The sequence below is a fragment of the Dendrobates tinctorius genome, unplaced genomic scaffold, assembly GCF_039654945.1.
Source record: "Dendrobates tinctorius isolate UK_male_01 unplaced genomic scaffold, ASM3965494v1 ptg000344l, whole genome shotgun sequence".
NCBI lineage: Eukaryota > Metazoa > Chordata > Amphibia > Anura > Dendrobatidae > Dendrobates > Dendrobates tinctorius.
In genome coordinates this window covers 271,385-295,663 of record NW_027362010.1, presented here as the reverse complement: position 1 = coordinate 295,663, position 24,279 = coordinate 271,385, and the positions used below count along the sequence as shown (strand labels likewise).

The 24,279-nt window shown below is 49.9% G+C and overlaps 2 protein-coding genes across 2 annotated transcripts in view; one reads left to right on the top strand and one right to left on the bottom strand.

The window, feature by feature from the left end:
* The window catches only part of LOC141074961 (glycogen [starch] synthase, liver-like), a 226,217-nt gene that overhangs the window by 6,447 nt on the left and 195,491 nt on the right, over positions 1 to 24,279 (top strand). The window lies entirely within an intron of this gene.
* Positions 495 to 23,288, bottom strand: LOC141074960 (uncharacterized). The gene is made up of 3 exons (XM_073562282.1): positions 22,876 to 23,288; positions 19,765 to 19,861; positions 495 to 975 (listed from the first exon to the last, which is right to left on the bottom strand). The coding sequence occupies exons 1-3, from the start codon at positions 23,200 to 23,202 to the stop codon at positions 653 to 655; spliced, it is 747 nt and encodes a 248-aa protein (XP_073418383.1). The 5' UTR covers positions 23,203 to 23,288; the 3' UTR covers positions 495 to 652.

Genomic DNA, 24,279 nt, shown 5'->3' with positions numbered 1-24,279 from the left:
TACCACTCCTCCTGTATATATACACTGCACAGTACCGCTCCTCCTGTATATATACACTGCACAGTACCGCTCCTCCTGTATATATATATATATACACTGCACAGTACCACTCCTCCTGTATATATACACTGCACAGTACCACTCCTCCTGTATATATACACTGCACAGTACCGCTCCTCCTGTATATATATATATATACACTGCACAGTACCGCTCCTCCTGTATATATACACTGCACAGTACCACTCCTCCTGTATATATACACTGCACAGCACCACTCCTCCTGTATATACACACTGCACAGTACCGCTCCTCCTGTATATATACACTGTACAGTACCGCTCCTCCTGTATATATACACTGCACAGTACCCCTCCTCCTGTATATATACACTGCACAGTACCACTCCTCCTGTATATATATATACACTGCACAGTACCGCTCCTCCTGTTCTGTGTATTGGGTTGTGTTTCTTTATGACAGATGCTGAGCACTTCAGGGAGATCGGTAAGATCTTTTATTGTCTCAGGATATAGGAATGAGGATGCACCGACGTTTATTATATACACAGCAATCTCACGGATGTTTCGCCATAAAAACTGTAAATTGACGCAAGATACAAAATATCAGCAGAAGAGCAATGATATAAAACCTAGCAGCGCTGCACAGGCTCGGGCTGGCACGGCGGCAGCAGTCTGTCTTTCATCCGTAGCAGGTAAGGTATAATGTAGCTGCTCGCGTCTGTGCGCTTCGTCACGTCGTTCTGTTGTCGCTTTCCAAAGCGAAGTCCAAAAGGGTTAAAGTTAAACTTACTCCTCGTGAGGCGCAGCCGACATGAGATTTGCCCGTCCTCACCGCCATTGTGGATGAAGTAGCAAACACTGGGGTGATCTGAAAAACTTAGAGCATCGGTGCTGCGGATCAGCTGATAAGACGTTCTCTTCACCGGAAAATGGCTGTCAGCGAAATCAACATCTGCAAAGAGAGATGCAAAATCTGATACTATTATATACACTGTACAGAAGATATTATTACGTATCACGTCACCCTGATGTCGAGCACAGGAGCACGGCTGCACTGTGAATAGTCAATCAGGGCCATGGGGAGAAGAGCTGACACTCTCTTCCTCCCATTTGCTCTATGACCCCTGCTATGATGTGGCCCCTCCTGTGATGCAGCTTCTCCTGCGTTGTGTCCCCGCCTGTGATGTGGCCCCCTCCTGTGATGTGGCCTCCTCCTGTGATGTGGCCTCCTCCTGTGATGTGGCCTCCTCCTGTGATGCAGCTCCTCCTGTGATGTGTCCCCTATTGTGTTGCGGCCTCTTCCTGTGATGCGGCCTCTTCCTGTGTTGCGGCCTCTTCCTGTGATGCGGCCTCTTCCTGTGATGTGGCTCCTTCCTGTGATGCGTCCCCTTCCTGTGATGCGTCCTCTTCATGTGAAGCGTCCCATTCCTGTTATGTGTCCCCTTCCTGTGATGCGTCTCAGCTTATGATGCGTCTCTTCCTGTAATGCGTCTCCTCCTGTGATGCGGTTCCTCCTGTAATGCGGCCGCTCCCTGTGAGGTGGCTTTCCTGTGTTTCAGCTCCTCCTGTGATGCGGCCCCTCCTGTAATGCGGCCGCTCCCTCTGATGTGGCTTTCCTGTGTTTCGGCCTCTCCTGTAATGTGGCCCCTTCTGTGATGAGTCCCCTTCCTGTGATGCGTCCTCTTCATGTGATGCGTCCCATTCCTGTGAAGCGTCTCGCCTTATGATACGTCTCCTCCTGTGATGCGGCTCCTGCTGTAATGCGGCCACTCCCTGTGATGTGGCTCTCCTGGGTTTTGGCCTCTCCTGTAATGCAGCCCCTTCCTGTGATGTGGCCCCCTCCTGTGATACGTCCCCTCCTGTGTTTCGGCCCCCTCCTGTGATGCGGCCCCCTCCTGTGATGCGGCCCCCTCCTGTGATACGTCCCCTCCTGTGTTTCGGCCCCCTCCTGTGTTTCGGCCCCCTCCTGTGATGCGGCCCCCTCCTGTGATACGTCCCCTCCTGTGTTTCGGCCCCCTCCTGTGATGTGGCCCCTCTTGTGATGCGCTCAGTATGAATAGGAAGCGGCACCTTTGGGTGCTGACACTTTTCTGTCCCTGTGTAATTAGGATCTTCCTGACTTCAGACCGACATGGCCAATGTCCCAGACTTTGTGTGGCCACGTGCCAAATATGAATATTAGTTATTAGTGACAGGTGTAGGCTCTACAGATATGGGAGACATATTTTCGGCATGGTGGCGCAGTGCCGAGCGCAGCACATTCATTTGCATTGCTCTGCGGTCTGCACATTAGCCCAGAATTAATATCGGCCATGTCTCGTATAGAAAGCTAAAATTATGATAGAAATGTGGTGTTAATATCTCCCGCCTGGGACCTCCAGGGGGGCAAATATCCTTAAGATCAGGGATCTCATCATTTACCGGCCCCTATCTGAGGTCACCGGGGGAGGTCGGTAGGAGCGGCTGGTACCTGGTAAAAGCTGGTTCTGGCCTAGACCCCATGATCAGTGCTGGGGGATACAGCTGCTGTAAGGACTGCACAGTTTCCTATTTGGAGTGCCCCCTCCTGCAGATCTGCGCCATTCCTGTGACATCAGGTCTAGTACCTTTCTTGTGCTTCTCCTGGTTATTTATGCGCCTGTACACACTGTGTTATCTCGTCCCATCTAACATCTCTTGTGTATTTATCAGTGTGGCAGAATTGTGGGATTAATGATAGAAAATGTAACAGCTTCATTCCTCTTACTCTATAAACCGCACCCTGAAGCCTCGCGAGGCCCCACGTTACCAGTAACGGCCTGTACTAAATGATTGGTGGCAGCTGGACTCTCTCTGATTATTGTGGAGGCTGGCGGCGACTATACAAAGAAATATATACAGCTCTGGCAAAAATTAAGAGCCCACTGCACAGTTTTATAAAAATTCGCTTCTCTCCATGTCTGACAGCCATTCCACTCCATTGTCAGCTGAATTCCATCCAGAGTACACCTCATCCTACTTAATGTGCTTCTGATTAGTGATCACCTGAACCAAATCTTATTTAACGAAGGAAAGTATAAAATCCCTGCTGTGGTGTTCACGATCCTCCTGCAATAGGACAAGCTGGACGGCAAAACAAGTGCTAGTAATATCCCAAAAGTAATAGGAATGAAAAAATAACTTAACCGTGCCAAAGGAGTTGAAAAGAAAAGTCTTGAGTGAGAAAAAGAAGGGCTCAATCCTGGCTTTAATAGCAGAGGGATACAGTGAGCGTCATGCTGCCTCCATCCTTAAAATTTCTAAGACGGCAGTCCATTACAACAAGGTCAAGCAGCAGACATTGGGGACAACAAAGCTACAGACCAGCAGAGGGTGAAAACGACCCTCCACTGAACGGGATGACCGTCATCTTATACGAATGTCACTCAGCAACCGCAGGATGACATCAAGTGACCTACAAAAGCAATGGCAAATGGCAGCTGGGGTGAAGCGCACGGCAAGAACAGTTCGTAACAGGCTCCTAGAGGCAGGGCTCAAGTCATGTAAAGGTAGAATCAAGCCTTTCATCAATGAGAAGCAGAGGAGAGCCAGGCTGAAGTTTGCCAAAGACCATAAGGATTGGACCGTAGAGGACTGGAGTAAGGTAATCTTCTCTGATGAGTCTGATTTTCAGTTTTGCCCAAAGCCTGGTCGTCTAACGGTTAGACGGAGACATGGAGAGGCGTACAAGCCACAGTGTCTTGCACCCACTGTGAAATTTGGTGGAGGATCGGTGATGATTCGGGGAGGCTTCAGCAAAGCTGGAATTGGGCAGGTTAATCTTTGTGAAGGACGTATGAATCACCCGCATACAAGGTTATCCTGGAAAAACAGCGGATTCCTTCTGCTCAGGCAATGTTCCCCAACTCTGAGGACAATGCGACATGCCACACAGCTAGGTCACTCAATGTGTGGATGAAGGACCACCACATCCAATCCCTGCCATGGCCAGCCCAATCTCCAGAGCTGAACCCCACTGAAAACCTCTGGAATGTAATCAGGAGGAAGATGGAGAGTCACAAGCCATCAGACAAAGAAGAACTGCTGACATGTGTGTACCAGGAGCGGCATAAGGTCACCCAGAAGCCGAGTGAGAGACTGGAGGAAAGCAGCCAAGATGCAGGAAAGCTGGGATTCACAATCATGGGGATTCCACAGAATATTGATTTCTAAACTCTTCCTGAGTTAAAACATAGATGAACTGATTATTATATGAAAGGGGACAGAGGAAGAAGCGGCACAATTAATGAAGGAGCTCAATAATAACACCTGGGGGATTACCTTTACATCACAAATTAATAAAGAAAAGATGGTGTTCCTTGATCTAGAGATCAGCCATAGTGGGAAAAAAATTATTACAAAAACCCACTTTAAAAAGGTGGATTAAAATGGCTTTTTAGATTTCAACAGTGCACATTACAAGAAGCGGAAGGTTAATAGGGGAAGAGTCCTGAGGAGAGAATTTGCATATTCCCAGTGCCTTCTGGGATAAGTGAAGAGTCTCCGAGAGCTCAATGATCACTGGATTGTGGCCGTTGCAGCGGAAAAGAGGAAATCGGTAAACCGCGCGCCGAATTTGGGCTCATTTTTCATCGTTTTGAAATTTCTATAACTATTATAATATGGAAGAGGCCAGGAGCCATTTGGTGAGCTGCATTTCTTGCTACATGTTCACAGACTTACCAGTGGAAAAGCCAAACTTCACATGTCACAAATGCAGCTTGTGTCCCTGCTGGAGGAAGAGAGGTTAGCTACGCTGAAGATCATTAAGGAAGGTGAAGAGTTCTTAGGGCAGAATTATCTCTTCATGTTACAGAAAGAGAAGAAATTCGAAGTGCACCTGAAGAAACAGAGGAATGGAGACATGTGACCCAGAGAAGCAGGAGGATCAGGAGGCAGTCAGCACCCATACTGCTCAGAAACCAGTACCAGGCTCTCACGCAGGAGAACGATGAAGAAATACATCAGGATAAGACTTTGCCCACAAACAGCAACCTTGTACGCCTTCAGAGTCCTCCTGGATGGAGAAAGAAAAATGTTGTGAAGAAGAAACGGAGAGTGGTGGTCATGGGGGATTCCCTGCTGAGAGGAACAGAGGCCGCTATCTGCAGACCGGATATAACTTCAAGAGAAATGTGCTGTCTTCCAGGTGCAAAAATTAAAGATGTGTCTGACAGGATATCAGGACTCTTCAGACCTACAGATGACTACCCATTCCTGCTACTACATGTGGGGACAAATGACACCGCAAGAAACAACCTGGAAACCATCTGCAGAGACTTTGAAGACTTAGGCAAGAAAGTGAAAGAACTGGGAGCGCAGGTGGTCTTCTCTTCCATCCTCCCAGTGCATGGCCATGGAACAAGGAGGTGGAATAAGATTCTGCAGGTGAACAACTGGCTACGTCGATGGTGCCGTCAGCAACGATTTGTATTTCTGGATCACGGAGTGAACTACTTATACGATGGACTACTTGCTAGAGATGGGGTGCACCTTACGAAGACTGGAAAGCATGTATTTGGAAGTCGCCTTGCTACACTTGTAAGGAGAGCTTTAAACTAGAACAACATGGGAAGGGAAGCAAAAGACCAGAAAAAGCCATACACCTGACAAATGCTATTGAGAACTCTGCTATTAGAAGTGGAAAGGAAGAACAAAGACGAAAGAATCTAATTAATAAAAATATTGGACAAAGAGAAAACAATCACAAACTAAAATGTTTCTATACTAATGCACAAAGCATGGGCAACAAACAAGGAGAATTGGAACTACTAACACAGGAAAAGAAATATGATGTCATTGGAATCACTGAAACTTGGTGGGACAATACACATGATTGGAATACAAGACTAGAAGGATACAACTTATTTGCAAGAAACAGACTTGATAAACGAGGAGGAGGTGTCGCATTGTATGTTAGAAACGCGTATATCTGCACAGAGATCCAAGCTTCAGAGACTGGGAGTTCTGTGGAAACTGTTTGGGTAAGAATACAAGGACAGAACAATGGAAAGGACACCATTGTAGGCATTTACTACAGGCCGCCTGTGCAAGCTGAAGATATGGATGAACTCTTTATGCATCAAATGGCCAAGTTCTCCAAAAAATATGACATAGTTGTCATGGGAGATTTCAACTATCCACACATTTGATGGGAATCTCTCTCAGGCAAAACTAACAGGTCAAGGAAATTCTTATCCTCTCTTGCTGACAACTTTATCTTCCAAAAGGTAGGGGAGAAAACAAGGGGAACTGCTACCTTGGATCTAATCCTTATAAACAGGGAGGAAATGGTTGAGGAGGTAAAAGTGGCTGGGACCCTAGGAGGTAGCGACCATGCTATTTTAGAATGTTGGATAACTAGAGGAGGAAGACCTGTGAAGACTCAGACGTCAAGGTTAGATTTCAGAAAGGCAGATTTTAAGGGACTCAGAAAGAGAATTGGAGGGATCCAATGGCTGGATATCCTTAAAGACAAAAATGTCCAGGGAGGATGGGAAATCTTGAAAAATGAAATTCTCAAAGCACAATTGTTAACAATTCCGAAAAGAGGGAAGAATAGGAAGCGTTTAAGGAAACCAGGATGGATGAACACAGAACTTAAGCACATGCTAAAAAGGAAGAAAAAAATGTTTATAAAATGGAAAGAGGGAGGCATATCTAAAGAAGAATATAATGCTGTCTGCAGAACCTGCAGGGCACAAATCAGATTAGCTAAAGCTGAAAATGAATTGAGGCTTGCAAGAGATGTCAAAAGCAATAATAAAGGATTTTGGGGATATGTCAAAAGTAAAAGAAAAGTCAAAGATGCTATAGGATTTTTACAGGATGAAAATGATGAAATGGTAAGACAGGATGTTGAGAAGGCCGAACTTTTAAATTCCTATTTTGCATCTGTTTTCTCTCAGAAACGAAATGTAACATCAACTGTTCTTCACTGTCCTATTAAGGGAATAGAAGAATCCAGGATATCTATAAACAGAAAGATAGTGAGGAAACACTTAGCTAACCTAAATGAATTCAAGTCTCCAGGTCCAGATGAATTACACCCCAGAGCACTGAAGGAGATAGCAGAAGAAATTTTTGAACCCCTCTCCATAATCTTTGAAAATTCTTGGAGAACAGGAGAAGTGCCAGAAGACAGGAGAAGAGCAATTGTTGTTCCTATCTTCAAAAAGGGGAAGAAGATGGATCCAGGCAACTATAGGCCGGTGAGTCTGACTTCTATACCAGGAAAGATCTTTGAACAAATTATTAAACAACATGTATGTCAATACCTGGATAAGAATGAAGTGATTAAACAGAGTCAGCATGGGTTTGTAACTAATAAGTCATGTCAGACTAACTTAATTTCCTTCTATGACAGAATCACTGATTGGGTGGATCAGGGAAATGCTGTAGATATAGCATATCTTGACTTCAGCAAAGCATTTGACAAAGTATCTCACATCATTGAAAAAATGGCTAAGTATGGAATGGACAAGGCAACTGTTAGGTGGATTCATAACTGGCTTAGTGATCGGACCCAAAGAGTGGTCGTAAATGGCTGCACATCCAGTTGGAAGAATGTCTCAAGTGGGGTACCACAGGGCTCTGTCCTGGGCCCTGTATTGTTCAACATCTTTATCAACGATTTAGATGAAGGAATTGAGGGTAAACTGATTAGATTTGCTGATGACACAAAGCTAGGAGGGATAGCTAATACTAGAGAAGAGAGAGAGAGGATTCAAAAATATATAAATAAACTGGAGCAGTGGGCAGCAACTAACAGAATGGTTTTTAACAGGGAGAAATGCAAAGTACTACATCTGGGCAATAAAAATGAAAAAAGCATATATAGAATGGGAGGAATAGGGCTAAGCAACAGCACATGTGAAAAAGACTTGGGTATACTAATAGATCACAGACTGAATATGAGTCAACAGTGTGATGCAGCAGCAAAAAAAGCAAATGCAATTCTAGGATGTATTAACAGAAGCATACAGTCTAGTTCACGTGAAGTCATTATTTCCCTCTACTCCTCTTTGGTCAGACCTCATCTGGAATATTGTGTCCAGTTTTGGGAGCCACATTTTAAAAAAGACATCAACAAACTGGAGCAAGTTCAGAAAAGAGCGACCAGAATGGTGACCGGTCTGCAAACCCTGTCTTATGAGGAAAGGTTGCAGGATTTGGGAATGTTTAGCTGCAGAAGAGAAGACTGAGAGGAGACTTAATAGCTGTCTACAAATATCTCAAGGGCTGTCACATTGTAGAAGGATCATCTTTATTCTCATTTGCACAAGGAAAGACTAGAAGCAATGGGATGAAACTGAATGAGAGGAGACACAGATTAAATATTAGAAAAAACTTTTTGACAGTTAGAGTGATCAATGAGTGGAACAAGCTGACACGAGAAGTGGTGAGTTCTCCTTCAATAGAAGTCTTCAAACAGAGGCTGGACAGACATCTGTCTGGGATGATTTAGCAAATCCTGCTTTGAGCAGGGGGTTGGACAAGATGGCCCAGGAGGTCCCTTCCAACTCTATGATTCTATACAGTGTGAGACCCCACACAGCATCCCTATATACAGTATGAGACCCCACACAGCCTCCCTATATACAGTATGAGACCCCACATGGCCTCCCTATATACAGTATGAGCCCCACACAGCCTCCCTATGTACAGTATGGGACCCCACACAGCCTCCCTATGTACAGTATGGGACCCCACACGGCCTCCCTATATACAGTATGAGACCCCACACGGCCTCCCTATATACAGTATGAGACCCCACACGGCCTCCCTATATACAGTATGAGACCCCACACGGCCTTCCTATAAACAGTATGAGCCCCACACAGCCTCCCTATATACAGTATGGGACCCCACACGGCCTCCCTATATACAGTATGAGACCCCACACGGCCTCCCTATATACAGTATGAGCCCCACACAGCCTCCCTATGTACAGTATGGGACCCCACACGGCCTCCCTATATACAGTATGAGACCCCACACGGCCTCCCTATATACAGTATGAGACCCCACACGGCCTCCCTATATACAGTATGAGCCCCACACAGCCTCCCTATATACAGTGTGAGACCCCACACAGCCTCCCTATATACAGTATGAGACCCCACACGGCCTCCCTATATAAAGTATGAGCCCCACACAGCCTCCCTAAATACAGTGTGAGACCCCACACAGCCTCACTATATACAGTATGAGACCCCACACAGCCTCCATACATAGTGTGAGACCCCACACAGCCTCCCTATATACAGTATGAGACCCGACACAGCCCCCCTATATACAGTTTGAGACCCCACACAGCCTCCCTATATACAGTTTGAGACCCCACACAGCCCCCCTATATACAGTATGAGCCCCCAAACAGCCTCCCTATATACAGTATGAGACCCCACACAGCCCCCCTATATACAGTATGAGACCCCACATGGCCTCCCTATATACAGTATGAGCCCCACACAGCCTCCCTATATACAGTATGAGACCCCACACAGCCTCCATACATAGTGTGAGACCCCACACAGCCTCCCTATATAGAGTGTGAGACCCCACACAGCCCCCCTATATACAGTATGAGACCCCACACAGCCTCCCTATATACAGTAGGAGACCCCACACAGCCTCCCTATATACAGTATGAGACCCCACACGGCCTCCCTATACACAGTATGAACCCCACACAGCCCCCCTATATACAGTATGAGCCCCACACAGCCTCCCTATATACAGTAGGAGACCCCACACAGCCTCCATACATAGTGTGAGACCCTACACAGCCCCCCTATATACAGTATGAGACCCCACACAGCCTCCCTATATAGAGTGTGAGACCCCACACAGCCCCCCTATATACAGTAGGAGACCCCACACAGCCCCCCTATATACAGTATGAGACCTCACACAGCCCCCCTCTATACAGTATGAGTCTCCACACAGCCCTGCTATATACAGTATGCTATATAGGGGGGCTGCCTCCACCAATCACTTATACAGGCCGACTTGACCCATAAATCACACAACATAAAAAGGATAAACAGAAGACATGTACTAACCTGATGTCACAGGGTTTCCTCTGTCTGTTATGAAGGGGAGCTCTTCGTTTATGGGGCTAATGGTACAGAACCACAGCGCACCGACAATGAGCTTCTCTTAACACAAGTCACAGCTACATACCACCCCTTCAGTGACATAACAGGGCTGGCCATGGGATGTGGCTTTATCTTTTAGAAAATTATGGGATCCCCAACATCCACAATGTCTTCACCCCTGGAAGTCCCAGGCAGGAGATATTACTGTCATGTTTCCATTCATGATGTTACCTTTCTATAGACAGGAGACATGGCATGCATATTGTCATCCATCTGACAGATACTAATTTGGAGGTGTTGCCGCTACAGTCCAGAGACATAAGGCAATGCATTACACCCAAATCTCTTTACACCACCCGTATACCTCCTCTATCCAGGGTCCCTTTGCCGCATAGGCCCTTATTCTCCCAGGAGCTGACGCTCACAGGATATACATCTGGATCCCCTCTTGGATTGCTTTTGGTTACCAACTTGCACAATGAGCCTTTTGGGTATTGTTGGCATTGGATGTTTTCCACATGCTTCCAGTCGGTCCTCTAGCCATGTGCTTAGGGCACGCGCGTGCACTCCCACCCTCTTAAAGGGTCAGTGCATGCACTTGCTATTTCCTCCCCAACCAATGGCTGTGGGACATTATGTATATATTGCTTCCTCCTCACTGGGGAGGTGCCTGAGCAACCTTCCTGTTTTGCAGTCTAAGTTGTTTAAGGTTGCATACCAGTGCAAATCCTGCTTGCTGCACTCTGGTGCAATTTGGGGGGAGTGGGGGGGGACGGTTCTACACTCTCAGGGGCTGAGGCTGATATGAGCGGGGGGACGGTTCTGTCATCACAGGGGCTGAGGCTGATATGAGCGGGGGGGACGGTTCTGCACTCTCAGGGGCTGAAGCTGATATGAGCGGGGGGGACGGTTCTGCACTCTCAGGGGCTGAAGCTGATATGAGCGGGGGGACGGTTCTGCACTCTCAGGGGCTGAAGCTGATATGAGCGGGGGAACGGTTCTGCCCTCACAGGGGCTGAGGCTGATATGAGCGGGGGGACGGTTCTGCCCTCACAGGGGCTGAGGCTGATATGAGCGGGGGGATGGTTCTGCACTCTCAAGGGCTGAAGCTGATATGAGCAGGGGAACGGTTCTGCACTCTCGGGCTGATATGAGCGGGGGAACGGTTCTGCCCTCACAGGGGCTGAGGCTGATATGAGCGGGGGGATGGTTCTGCACTCTCAGGGGCTGAGGCTGATATGAGCGGGGGAACGGTTCTGCCCTCACAGGGGCTGAGGCTGATATGAGTGGGGGGGACGGTTCTACACTCTCAGGGGCTGAGGCTGATATGAGCGGGGGAACGGTTCTGCCCTCACAGGGGCTGAGGCTGATATGAGCGGGGGAACGGTTCTGCCCTCACAGGGGCTGAGGCTGATATGAGCGGGGGAACGGTTCTGCACTCTCGGGCTGATATGAGTGGGGGAACGGTTCTGCCCTCACAGGGGCTGGGGCTGATATGAGCGGGGGGATGGTTCTGCACTCTCAGGGGCTGAGGCTGATATGAGTGGGGGGGACGGTTCTACACTCTCAGGGGCTGAGGCTGATATGAGCGGGGGAACGGTTCTGCCCTCACAGGGGCTGAGGCTGATATGAGCGGGGGAACGGTTCTGCCCTCACAGGGGCTGAGGCTGATATGAGCGGGGGAACGGTTCTGCCCTCACAGGGGCTGAGGCTGATATGAGCGGGGGGACGGTTCTGCACTCACAGGGGCTGAGGCTGATATGAGCGGGGGGACGGTTCTGCACTCACAGGGGCTGAGGCTGATATGAGCGGGGGGGATGGTTCTGCACTCTCAGGGGCTGAGGCTGATATGAGCGGGGGGATGGTTCTGCACTCTCAGAGGCAGGTTCACTCATGTAATTTACATTTCCTTTTGCTGTCCAGCTCTGTCATCTGGAGCGCTGCATCTCAGACACTTTTTTATCATTCAGATGGCAGCAATTTTGTACAGACCGCTTGGTCTGAGGAAAAAAATGGACATGTGAACAGTCCCATAGACAGTTCGTCCCTTCCTCAGCCCTCAATCTACTAAAACTTGTGTATATGCCTTCATCATCTCCCACCTTGACTACTGCAACACCCTCCTCTGTGGCCTCCCTGCCAACTCTGTTGTGAGTTCATTTTTCCCTTCACTGTTGAGGTCTGATGAACTCCCTCCTCTGGTGAAGGAAGGTAGTGAGGCTGATTACCAAATACCTGGGCAGCTAGATGATGACTGGGTGGCTGGAATTGAGGACTGGATATAAGGCAGCCGACGCCCTTCTGCCTTGCTGGTGATCCTACTGGATTCTCGGAGACCAGTCTGATTCCTGCGTCTCAAAGCTAAGTTTTTCTGCTCTGCTTTGTACACTTCAGTTTTGTTTTTGTTTTGCCTTGCTTTTTGGGAGTTCTGCCATCCCCGGCCGGGGGTGAGCTGAATTCCATTTTTGTCTCTGATCTGTTGATCTTTCGCTCTGTCTTCAGAATATACCTGAGTGCTGATAAAGTCTTTTGAAGCCTAGCGACTTCAGGGCCTGTTTTTCCTATCAGTCTGTTGGCTCTTATTTTGATAGGGTTTTTGCGGATGGCAGACAGCAGCTTTCCTATCCTGTCCTATTTAGTTAGCTTGGGCCCCATCATTTGCTCAACCTATCTTTCTATCTGTGTTAGTGTTTTCATCTTGCTTCACTGTCATTATATGTTGGGGGCTGCCTATTGCTTTGGGGTCTGCTCTGGGGCAGTTTAGTTTCTCCCCTTTCTGTCTTTAGGCTATGTAGTTCTCCGGCTGTGATCGAGGGGTCTAGGGCACCGTAGGAACCCCCCACGGCTGCTGCTAGTTGTTGTGGATAGGTTCAGGGGTCTGCAATCTGATAGCTGCCAACCTCTCTGGTTTTTCTGGACTTAGCTAGTATTTTGTTTTTTCCTCCTTCGGTGACTCATCATAACACAACTCTCTTGCACCACTCCAGTCTGTCCTCAATTCTGCTGCCCGACTAATCCTCCTCTCTCCTCGCTACTCCCCTGTCTCTCCCCTCTGCAAATCCCTCCATTGTCTCCCAATTTCCCAACGAATCCAGTTCAAACTACTAACTTTGACCTACAAAGCCATCCACAACCTGTCCCCTCCCTATATCTCTGAACTAATCTCCCAATACCTTCCCTCACGTAATCTTCGATCCTCCCAAGACCTCCTACTCTCCTCCACACTTATTTGTTCCTCACACAACCGCCTCCAAGACTTCTCCCGAATATCCCCCATCCTCTGGAATTCCATGCCTCAACACGTCCGATTATCCACCACCCTCGGATCCTTCAAACGGAACCTGAAAACCCATCTTTTCAGGAAATCTTACAGCCTGCAATGACCATTCTGCCGCCTCACCACCGCCTGAGCTGCCGCCTCACCACCGCCTGAGCTGCTGCACCCCCGACCTTCTGTCTCTTCCCCACTATCCCGGAGAATGTAAGTCCGCAAGGACAGGGTCCTCTCCCCTCTGTACCTGCCTGTCATTGTAAATCTGTTTACTGTTAATGATATCTATAACTTTGTATGTAACCCCCCTTCTCAAGTACAGGACCATGGAATTAATGGCGCTATAGAAATAAATAATAATAATAATAATAATAATAGGTGCAGGAGCTCCGCGAAAAACATAGAATTCAGTCATTTTAATGTCTGGATAAATAATAAATCAGTTACAAAGATTTTCCCCGTACACTGCAATGTTAATCACAGACAGCACAGGGACAAAACACAAACTGCAGATGGACAGAACAGGGACAACACAGGGACTGTGCACGGACAGCACAGGGACTTTGCATGGACAGTGCAGGGACTGCAGACGAACAGCGCAGGGACTGCAGACGGACAGCGCAGGGACAACACAGGGACTGCGACAGACAGCACCTAGACAAAACACAAACTGCAGATGGACAGAACAGGGACAACACAGGGACTGTGCATGGACAGCGCAGGGACTGCAGACGGACAGCGCAGGGACTGCAGACGGACAGCGCAGGGACTGTGCACGGACAGCGCAGGGACTGCAGACGGACAGCGCAGGGACTGTGCACGGACAGCGCAGGGACTGCAGACGGACAGCGCAGGGACAGTGCAGGGACTGTGCACGGACAGCGCAGGGACTGCAGACGGACAGCGCAGGGACTGCAGACGGACAGTGCAGGGACTGCAGACGGACAGCGCAGGGACTGTGCACGGACAGCGCAGGGACTGCAGACGGACAGTGCAGGGACAGTGCAGGGACTGTGCACGGACAGCACAGGGACAACACAGGGACTGCGACAGACAGCACAGAGACAAAACACAAACTGCAGATGGACAGAACAGGAACAACACAGGGACTGTGCAATACAGCGCAGGGACTGCAGACGGACAACGCAGGGACTGTGCACGGACAGCGCAGGGACTGCAGACGGACAACGCAGGGACTGTGCACGGACAGCGCAGGGACTGCAGACGGACAGCACAGAGACAAAACACAAACTGCAGACGGACAGAACAGGGACAGCGAAGGGACTGTGCACGGACAGCGCAGGGACTGTGCACGGACAGCGCAGGGACTGCAGACGGACAACGCAGGGACTGTGCACGGACAGCACAGGGACTGCAGACGGACAGCACAGAGACAAAACACAAACTGCAGACGGACAGAACAGGGACAGCGAAGGGACTGTGCACGGACAGCGCAGGGACTGTGCACGGACAGCGCAGGGACTGTGCACGGACAGCGTAGGGACTGCAGATGGACAGAACAGGGACAACACAGGGACTGTGCACGGACAGCACAGGGACTTTGCATGGACAGTGCAGGGACTGCAGACGAACAGCGCAGGGACTGCAGACGGACAGCGCAGGGACAACACAGGGACTGCGACAGACAGCACCTAGACAAAACACAAACTGCAGATGGACAGAACAGGGACAACACAGGGACTGTGCATGGACAGCGCAGGGACTGCAGACGGACAGCGCAGGGACTGCAGACGGACAGCGCAGGGACTGCAGACGGACAGCGCAGGGACTGTGCACGGACAGCGCAGGGACTGCAGACGGACAGCGCAGGGACAGTGCAGGGACTGTGCACGGACAGCGCAGGGACTGCAGACGGACAGCGCAGGGACTGCAGACGGACAGTGCAGGGACTGCAGACGGACAGCGCAGGGACTGTGCACGGACAGCGCAGGGACTGCAGACGGACAGTGCAGGGACAGTGCAGGGACTGTGCACGGACAGCACAGGGACAACACAGGGACTGCGACAGACAGCACAGAGACAAAACACAAACTGCAGATGGACAGAACAGGAACAACACAGAGACTGTGCAATACAGCGCAGGGACTGCAGACGGACAACGCAGGGACTGTGCACGGACAGCGCAGGGACTGCAGACGGACAACGCAGGGACTGTGCACGGACAGCGCAGGGACTGCAGACGGACAACGCAGGGACTGTGCACGGACAGCACAGGGACTGCAGACGGACAGCACAGAGACAAAACACAAACTGCAGACGGACAGAACAGGGACAGCGAAGGGACTGTGCACGGACAGCGCAGGGACTGTGCACGGACAGCGCAGGGACTGCAGACGGACAACGCAGGGACTGTGCACGGACAGCACAGGGACTGCAGACGGACAACGCAGGGACTGTGCACGGACAGCACAGGGACTGCAGACGGACAGCACAGAGACAAAACACAAACTGCAGACGGACAGAACAGGGACAGCGAAGGGACTGTGCACGGACAGCGCAGGGACTGTGCACGGACAGCGCAGGGACTGTGCACGGACAGCGTAGGGACTGCAGATGGACAGAACAGGGACAACACAGGGACTGTGCATGGACAGCGCAGGGACTGTGCATGGACAGTGCAGGGACTGCAGACGGACAGCGCAGGGACTGCAGACGGACAGCGCAGGGACAACACAGGGACTGCGACAGACAGCACCTAGACAAAACACAAACTGCAGATGGACAGAACAGGGACAACACAGGGACTGCAGACGGACAGCGCAGGGACTGTGCACGGACAGCGCAGGGACTGTGCACGGACAGCGCAGGGACAGCGCACGGCTGCACACTGATTACACCTTGATGCCATCCGAGTGCTGTCCATGATTTTCACTACCCATAGTCTTGTACAGGTGATTTTCATCAGTAACAGACTCATCCCTGTGACTTTCTTGTGGACACGCGGTCTTTCCATGAGAACCACAGAACACCCGTGATAACGTTGTCTGGACGACATGTAAAAGATGTAAGAACATGAAGCAGCAGATGTGTGTCTGTCCGTCTCCACCTATTCTCCTCCTGATACTGTCATACCCTCAGTGTGCCGCCATCAGACCAGCAGCGGTGTCCGGCAGTCCGCTGCTCTGTGGCCCCATGGCACTGTATGGCAGCATTATGTGCCGTGGACAGAGTAGGTCTATGATCCCCTGTGCTCACTCTCTCTCCCACTGGTCACATTGGGCTCCAGCCGTCATTTGTGGCTATGATGTCTCTCTTCATACTTCCGGCTTCTTATATTACTTCTTGTTTTGGCCCCAAAATCTTCAAAATGGCCCCAGAGGGTCACAGATTGTGCACAGAGTGAGAAATGCGCTGTACTTTGTCTGACATTTGGATCTAGGTTCTGCTTCTCCTTTTTTGCTTGCGCCACATTTATCTTCCCATTTGCGTCGTTTTCCGGCATTTTCTCACGTGTTTCGCCTTCTCATGGCCTTTGGGCGCAGGTTACATTTTCCCGCAGTTCCTCCAACCCCCCCGCACTGATTTCATGTCTGAAATGTTTGGTGGCGACTGTGTGACATTTTAAGGGAATAAGCAAAATTGTCACTAAAAAGTCACAAGACCGGAACTGATAAAGAAAAGCCATCAGTGTTTATCACGAGGCAAAGGGAAAGTGGGCCCATCAGCCACATCAGGAAACCACAGAACCTGCGCACAAAGACCCGCGGGGAAGAGAGACCTGCGGGGAAGAGAGACCCCCGGGGAAGAGAGACCCCCGGGAAAGAGAGACCCGCGGGGAAGAGAGCCCCCGCGGGGAAGAGAGACCCCCGGGGAAGAGAGACCCGTGGGGAAGAGAGACCCGTGGGGAAGAGAGACCCCCAGGGAAGAGAGACCCGTGGGGAAGAGAGACCCCCGGGGAAGAGAGACCCGCGGGGAAGAGAGACCCCCGGGAAAGAGAGACCCCCGGGGAAGAGAGCCCCCGCGGGGAAGAGAGACCCCCGGGGAAGAGAGACCCCCGGGAAAGAGAGACCCCCGGGAAAGAGAGACCCCCGGGAAAGAGAAACCCCCGGGAAAGAGAGACCCGCGGGGAAGAGAGCCCCCGGGGAAGAGAGACCCGTGGGGAAGAGAGACCCCCGGGAAAGAGAGACCCCCGGGAAAGAGAGACCCGCGGGGAAGAGAGCCCCCGTGGGGAAGAGAGACCCCCGGGGAAGAGAGGCCCGTGGGGAAGAGAGACCCGTGGGGAAGAGAGACCCGCGGGGAAGAGAGACCCCCGGGAAAGAGAGCCCCCGCGGGGAAGAGAGACTCGCGGGGAAGAGAGACCCCCAGGGAAGAGAGACCCCCGGGGAAGAGAGACCCCCGGGAAAGAGAGACCCCCGGGAAAGAGAGACCCCCGGGAAAGAGAGACCCGCGGGGAAGAGAGCCCCCGCGGGGAAGAGAGACCCCCGGGGAAGAGAGACCCGTGGGGAAGAGAGACCCGTGGGGAAGAGAGACCCCCGGGGAAGAGAGACCCGTGGGGAAGAGAGACCCCCGGGGAAGAGAGACCCATGGGGAAGAGAGACCCCCGGGAAAGAGAGACCCCCGGGAAAGAGAGACCCCCGGGAAAGAGAGACCCGCGGGGAAGAGAGCCCCCGCGGGGAAGAGAGACCCCCGGGGAAGAGAGACCCGTGGGGAAGAGAGACCCGTGGGGAAGAGAGACCCGTGGGGAAGAGAGACCCCCGGGAAAGAGAGCCCCCGCGGGGAAGAGAGCCCCCGCGGGGAAGAGAGACTCGCGGGGAAGAGAGACCTCCGGGGAAGAGAGACCCCCAGGGAAGAGAGACCCCCGGGGAAGAGAGACCCCCGGGAAAGAGAGACCCCCGGGAAAGAGAGACCCCCGGGGAAGAGAGCCCCCGCGGGGAAGAGAGACCCGTGGGGAAGAGAGACCCCCGGGGAAGAGAGACCCGTGGGGAAGAGAGACCCCCGGGGAAGAGAGACCCGCGGGGAAGAGAGACCCCCGGGAAAGAGAGACCCCCGGGGAAGAGAGCCCCCGCGGGGAAGAGAGACCCCCGGGGAAGAGAGACCCGTGGGGAAGAGAGACCCCCGGGAAAGAGAGACCCCCGGGAAAGAGAGACCCCCGGGAAAGAGAAACCCCCGGGAAAGAGAGACCCGCGGGGAAGAGAGCCCCCGCGGGGAAGAGAGACCCCCGGGGAAGAGAGACCCCCGGGGAAGAGAGACCCGTGGGGAAGAGAGACCCGTGGGGAAGAGAGACCCGCGGGGAAGAGAGACCCCCGGGAAAGAGAGCCCCCGCGGGGAAGAGAGACCCCCAGGGAAGAGAGACCCCCGGGGAAGAGAGACCCCCGGGAAAGAGAGACCCCCGGGAAAGAGAGACCCGCGGGGAAGAGAGCCCCGCGGGGAAGAGAGACCCCCGGGGAAGAGAGACCCGTGGGGAAGAGAGACCCGTGGGGAAGAGAGACCCGTGGGGAAGAGAGACCCGCGGGGAAGAGAGACCCCCGGGAAAGAGAGCCCCCGCGGGGAAGAGAGACTCGCGGGGAAGAGAGACCCCCGGGGAAGAGAGACCCCCGGGGAAGAGAGACCCGTGGGGAAGAGAGACCCCCGGGGAAGAGAGACCCTCGGGAAAGAGAGACCCCCGGGAAAGAGAGACCCCCGGGGAAGAGAGCCCCCGCGGGGAAGAGAGACCCCCGGGAAAGAGAGACCCCCGGGAAAGAGAGACCCCCGGGAAAGAGAGACCAGCGGGGAAGAGAGCCCCCGCGGGGAAGAGAGACCACCGGGGAAGAGAGACCCGTGGGGAAGAGAGACCCGCGGGGAAGAGAGACCCCCGGGAAAGAGAGCCCCGCGGGGAAGAGAGTCCCCCGGGGAAGAGAGACCCGTGGGGAAGAGAGACCCCCGGGGAAGAGAGACCCGCGGGAAAGAGAGACCCGCGGGAAAGAGAGACCCGCGGGAAAGAGAGACCCGCGGGGAAGAGAGCCCCCGTGGGGAAGAGAGCCCCCCGGGGAAGAGAGACTCCCGGGGAAGAGAGACCCCCCAGGGAAGAGAGACCCCCCGGGGAAGAGAGACCCCCGGGGAAGAGAGACACACGTGGAAGAGAGACCCCCGGGGAAGAGAAACCCGCGGGGAAGAGAGACCCCTGGGGAAGAGAGACCCGCGGGGAAGAGAGACCCCCAGGGGAAGAGAGACCCCCGGGGAAGAGAAAACAGGAGAAACAAATAAAATCAACTGTATAAAGTCAAGATAAAGCAAGAACGAGAGAAAATGGTGCAAATGCAATAATAAGTCCTCGTGTATTGGGGGATCCAGGGGACGATAAACATTGTTACACCCCAAACTCTGGACGGGTCCAATGAGAAGAACTTACCTGAGAGTTGCGCAATGTCGACACCCGCGGAGCAGCCATCATGGCCCAGCACCAACGAGACCACCACAAAGACAAGGAACCGGCTCATGTCCTGACCCTACAAGACACAGAAGACTGAAGGAAACTCTGCAGATTACCTCCTCACTGTCCCCTCTGCAGATATATATATATAGTGTATACAGGAGTATATATAGGGTGTATACAGATGTGTGTCTGCAGATATACAGCTCTGGCAAAAATTAAGAGCCCACCACATCCAATCCCTGCCATGGCCGCCCGATCTCCAGACCTGAACCCCACTGAGAACCTCTGGAATGTAATCAGGATGATGGAGAGTCACAAGCCATCAGACAAAGAAGAACTGCTGACATGTGTGTACCAGGAGCGGCATAAGGTCACCCAGAAGCCGAGTGAGAGACTGGAGGAAAGCAGCCGAGACGCAGGAAAGCTGGGATCAACAATCATGGGGATTCCACAGAATATTGATCTCTGAACTCTTCCTGAGGTAAAACATTAGGATTGTGGTTTCTAAATGATTATGACCTTGCTTCCTTAGCATTATATTTGAGGTCTACAAGCACTCTACATTTTTTGTTATTTTGACCATTTCTCATTTTCTGAAAATAAATACAAAATTTATTGCTTGGAGATTCGGAGACATGTGGTCAGTAGTTTATAGAATAAAAGAGCAATTTACATTTTACTCAGAAATATAAAGAGAAAAATCAGACAGACTGAACATTGTGCAGCGGGCTCTTCATTTGTGCCAGAGCTGTACATATATGTAATTATACAGGAGTATATAGGGTGTACAGAAGAGTGTATATAAGGTGTATACAGCAGTATATGTAGGGTCTATAGAGGAGTATATATAGAGTATATAGAGTGCATACAGCAGTATATATAGGGTGCATACGGGAGTGTATATAGGGTGTATAAAGAAGTGTATATATATAGGGTATATAGAGGAGTATATATATAGGGTATATAGAGGAGTATATATAGGGTATATAGAGGAGTATATATAGGGTATATAGAGGAGTATATATAGGGTATATAGAGGAGTGTATATAGAGTATATAGAGGAGTGTATATAGGGTATATAGAGGAGTGTATATACGGTATATAGAGGAGTATATATAGGGTATATAGAGGAGTATATATAGGGTATATAGAGGAGTGTATATAGGGTATATAGAGGAGTATATATATAGGGTATATAGAGGAGTATATATAGGGTATATAGAGGAGTGTATATAGAGTATATAGAGGAGTGTATATACGGTATATAGAGGAGTATATATAGGGTATATAGAGGAGTATATATAGGGTATATAGAGGAGTGTATATAGGGTATACAGAGGAGTGTATATAGGGTATACAGAGGAGTGTATATAGGGTATATAGAGGAGTATATATAGGGTATATAGAGGAGTATATATAGGGTATATAGAGGAGTGTATATAGGGTATACAGAGGAGTGTATATAGGGTATATAGAGGAGTGTATATACGGTATATAGAGGAGTATATATAGGGTATATAGAGGAGTATATATAGGGTATATAGAGGAGTGTATATAGGGTATACAGAGGAGTGTATATAGGGTATATAGAGGAGTGTATATATAGGGTGTATAGAGGAGTGTATATAGGGTATATAGAGGAGTATATATAGGGTATACAGAGGAGTGTATAAAGGGTATATAGAGGAGTGTATATAGGGTATATAGAGGAGTATATATAGGGTATATAGAGGAGTATATATAGGGTATATAGAGGAGTATATATAGGGTATATAGAGGAGTGTATATAGGGTATACAGAGGATTGTATATAGGGTATATAGAGGAGTATATATAGGGTATATAGAGGAGGGTATATAGGGTATATAGAGGAGTGTATAGAGGAGTATATATAGGGTATATAGAGGATTGTATATAGGGTATATAGAGGAGTATATATACGGCATATAGAGGAGTATATATAGGGTATATAGAGGAGTATATATACAGCATATAGAGGAGGGTATATAGAGGAGTGTATATATAGGGGATATAGAGGAGTGTATATAGGGTATATAGAGGAGTATATATAGGGTATATAGAGGAGTATATATACAGTGTATAGAGGAGTATATATACGGTGTATAGAGGAGTATATATACGGCATATAGAGGAGGGTATATAGAGGGGATATAGAGGAGTATATATAGGGTATATAGAGGAGTGTATATAGGGTATATAGAGGAGTATATATAGGGTATATAGAGGAGTGTATATAGAGGAGTATATATACGGTGTATAGAGGAGTATATATGCAGCATATAGAGGAGGGTATATAGAGGAGTGTATATAGGGTATATAGAGGAGTGTATATAGAGGAGTGTATATAGGGTATATAGAGGAGTGTATATAGAGGAGTGTATATAGGGTATATAGAGGAGAGAATATAGGGTATATAGAGGAGTGTATATAGGGTATATAGAGGAGTGTATATAGGGTATATAGAGGAGTATATATACGGTGTATAGAGGAGTATATATACGGCGTATAGAGGATTGTATACAGGAGTGTATATAAGGTGTACTGTATGCAGCAGTATATAGAGTGTATACAGAAGTATATATAGGGTATATAGAGGAGTATATATAGGGTATATAGAGGAGTGTATATAGAGGAGTATATATAGAGTATATAGAGGAGGGTATATAGGGTATATATAGGAGTGTATAGAGGAGTGTATACAGGGTATATAGAGGAGTGTATATAAGGTGCATAGAAGAGTATATATAGGGTGTATAGAGGAGCATATATACGGTATATAGAGGAGTGTATATAGGGTGTATACAGGTGTGTGTATAAATATATCTATGCGCTGCATACACAGAGGAGCAAGGACGCGGCAGCCCTGGGCCAAGGAGCTGACAGTCCAGTGACCCCAGCAGGACAGCAGCAGTCACTGATACATTGTATCTATTTACTAAATATCAGAGAAGAACAAGGATCAAAGAGGAAATCTGGAAAGATGGAGAGAGAAGAGGGAAAGAGGGAAGGAAGCATGTGTATATATAGTGAGTATATAATATATAGTGTCAGCCGCTCCTGCCCTCACCTGTGGACTGTGCTGCTCCAGACTCCGGACTCCTCTGTGTCGCAGCCTCTCTCCTCTGTGTCGCAGCCTCTCTCCTCTTGCACTGGTTGTCGCAGCTGTGAGACTTTTTCTGTTATTTCCACTTTCTTGGATCATTTGCTTATAACAATTACTAGAAAACTCCCCGTGTAACAACACAATGCACAGAGGGGGAGGAGCAGCGCCTGCAGCGCCCCCTGCTGCCCAATATCTCAGTGCCGGCATAGTGACGAGAATAACCGCAGGGAGCAGGAGAATAGACAGGGAGAGTACAGGTGTGAATGTGTGACATACAAGGTCCAGGGTCATACAGCGCCCAGAGTCACACTGTCACGGTTGTGTCAGATGCTACAGACAGTTGCTCTGCATCTGTCTGGAGAAGGTCTCTGCGTTTGGCATTGCAGACACCTTCTTAATCCTTCTGACTTTTGGACCCAGTGGCAACCTTCCTCCTGCTCTAATTGACACACCTGGACCTGGGTGTTTACAGACTCAGTCTTCTTCAGGGAGGCGCTGGTGATATTCACATTTCCCCTTGTAAAGGCTTGGAGCTATAGATGCCGGCTTCTTTCCTCTCTGATGCTGTTGGAGGATATTTGATGTTACCCCTCTGAGTCTGCTCAACATAAGTTGCTTCTCCTTGTTTGCCTCCCTTCTTGTCTTTAGTGTACAGTGGGGACTGACCAGAGCTCATCCCCCTTCCCAATTTAGGGCCCAGCTCTAGGGATATACAGGGCTTTGGTTTCCTGCTCGGCGATTGGTGTGGAACCAATATAGGGACGGTAGGGTAGGCAGGGTGCTGTTAGATCTGCTTAGGGCTCTCCACTCCCTATTTCCCTAGTGTGAGGGACAAGGGAGACTCCATTTTGGATCGTAGGTTCAGGACATCTCACTCCACTCCTGAAATGTGCCCCCCACCCTTGGGATTCCACAGGCTCATTGTTTTCCATTAATTAAACTCCAAGAACAAGCCCTTTGAAACTCGGTAACTAGCAATTAGCACATGGGTGTGAGCTTTAGTGCAGCTACAGCCAAACTGGATTCCTTTATCTGACTCAAACACATGGAGACACCATGCCACTACAAGTCACAGAAAGTCTCTGAGGTATTGAATCTGGAAAATGACCTATAATAACAGCAATATGCAATATCTGTAAGCCTAGCCGAGCACATTCTCGGAACTAAAATTCCTTCCCCCACATGCCCATGCCTGGCAGCCACCTGTAGCACTCTGTGTTATGGAGTTATGAAGCATAGCTACCAGGGATTACATATGGTAGGCATATTTGGTCTCCCTGCACAGATAAATCCAGCAGAATCCAGTGGCACTGCTGCTGTTCTATTCAGACCTACGGGCAGAAAGTTATGGGCCATCCACGGTTCTGC

Bases quoted from the DNA above. Each gene is read 5' to 3' on its own strand.
- LOC141074960 (XM_073562282.1), bottom strand. From the start codon at position 23,202: ATGACCCTGGACCTTGTATGTCACACATTCACACCTGTACTCTCCCTG. The intron at 19,862-22,875 runs GTGAGGGCAGGA...TGTGTCTTGTAG, and splicing joins TGGAGCAGCACAGTCCACAG to GGTCAGGACATGAGCCGGTT. The intron at 976-19,764 runs GTAAGTTCTTCT...CTCTCTTTGCAG, and splicing joins CGACATTGCGCAACTCTCAG to ATGTTGATTTCGCTGACAGC.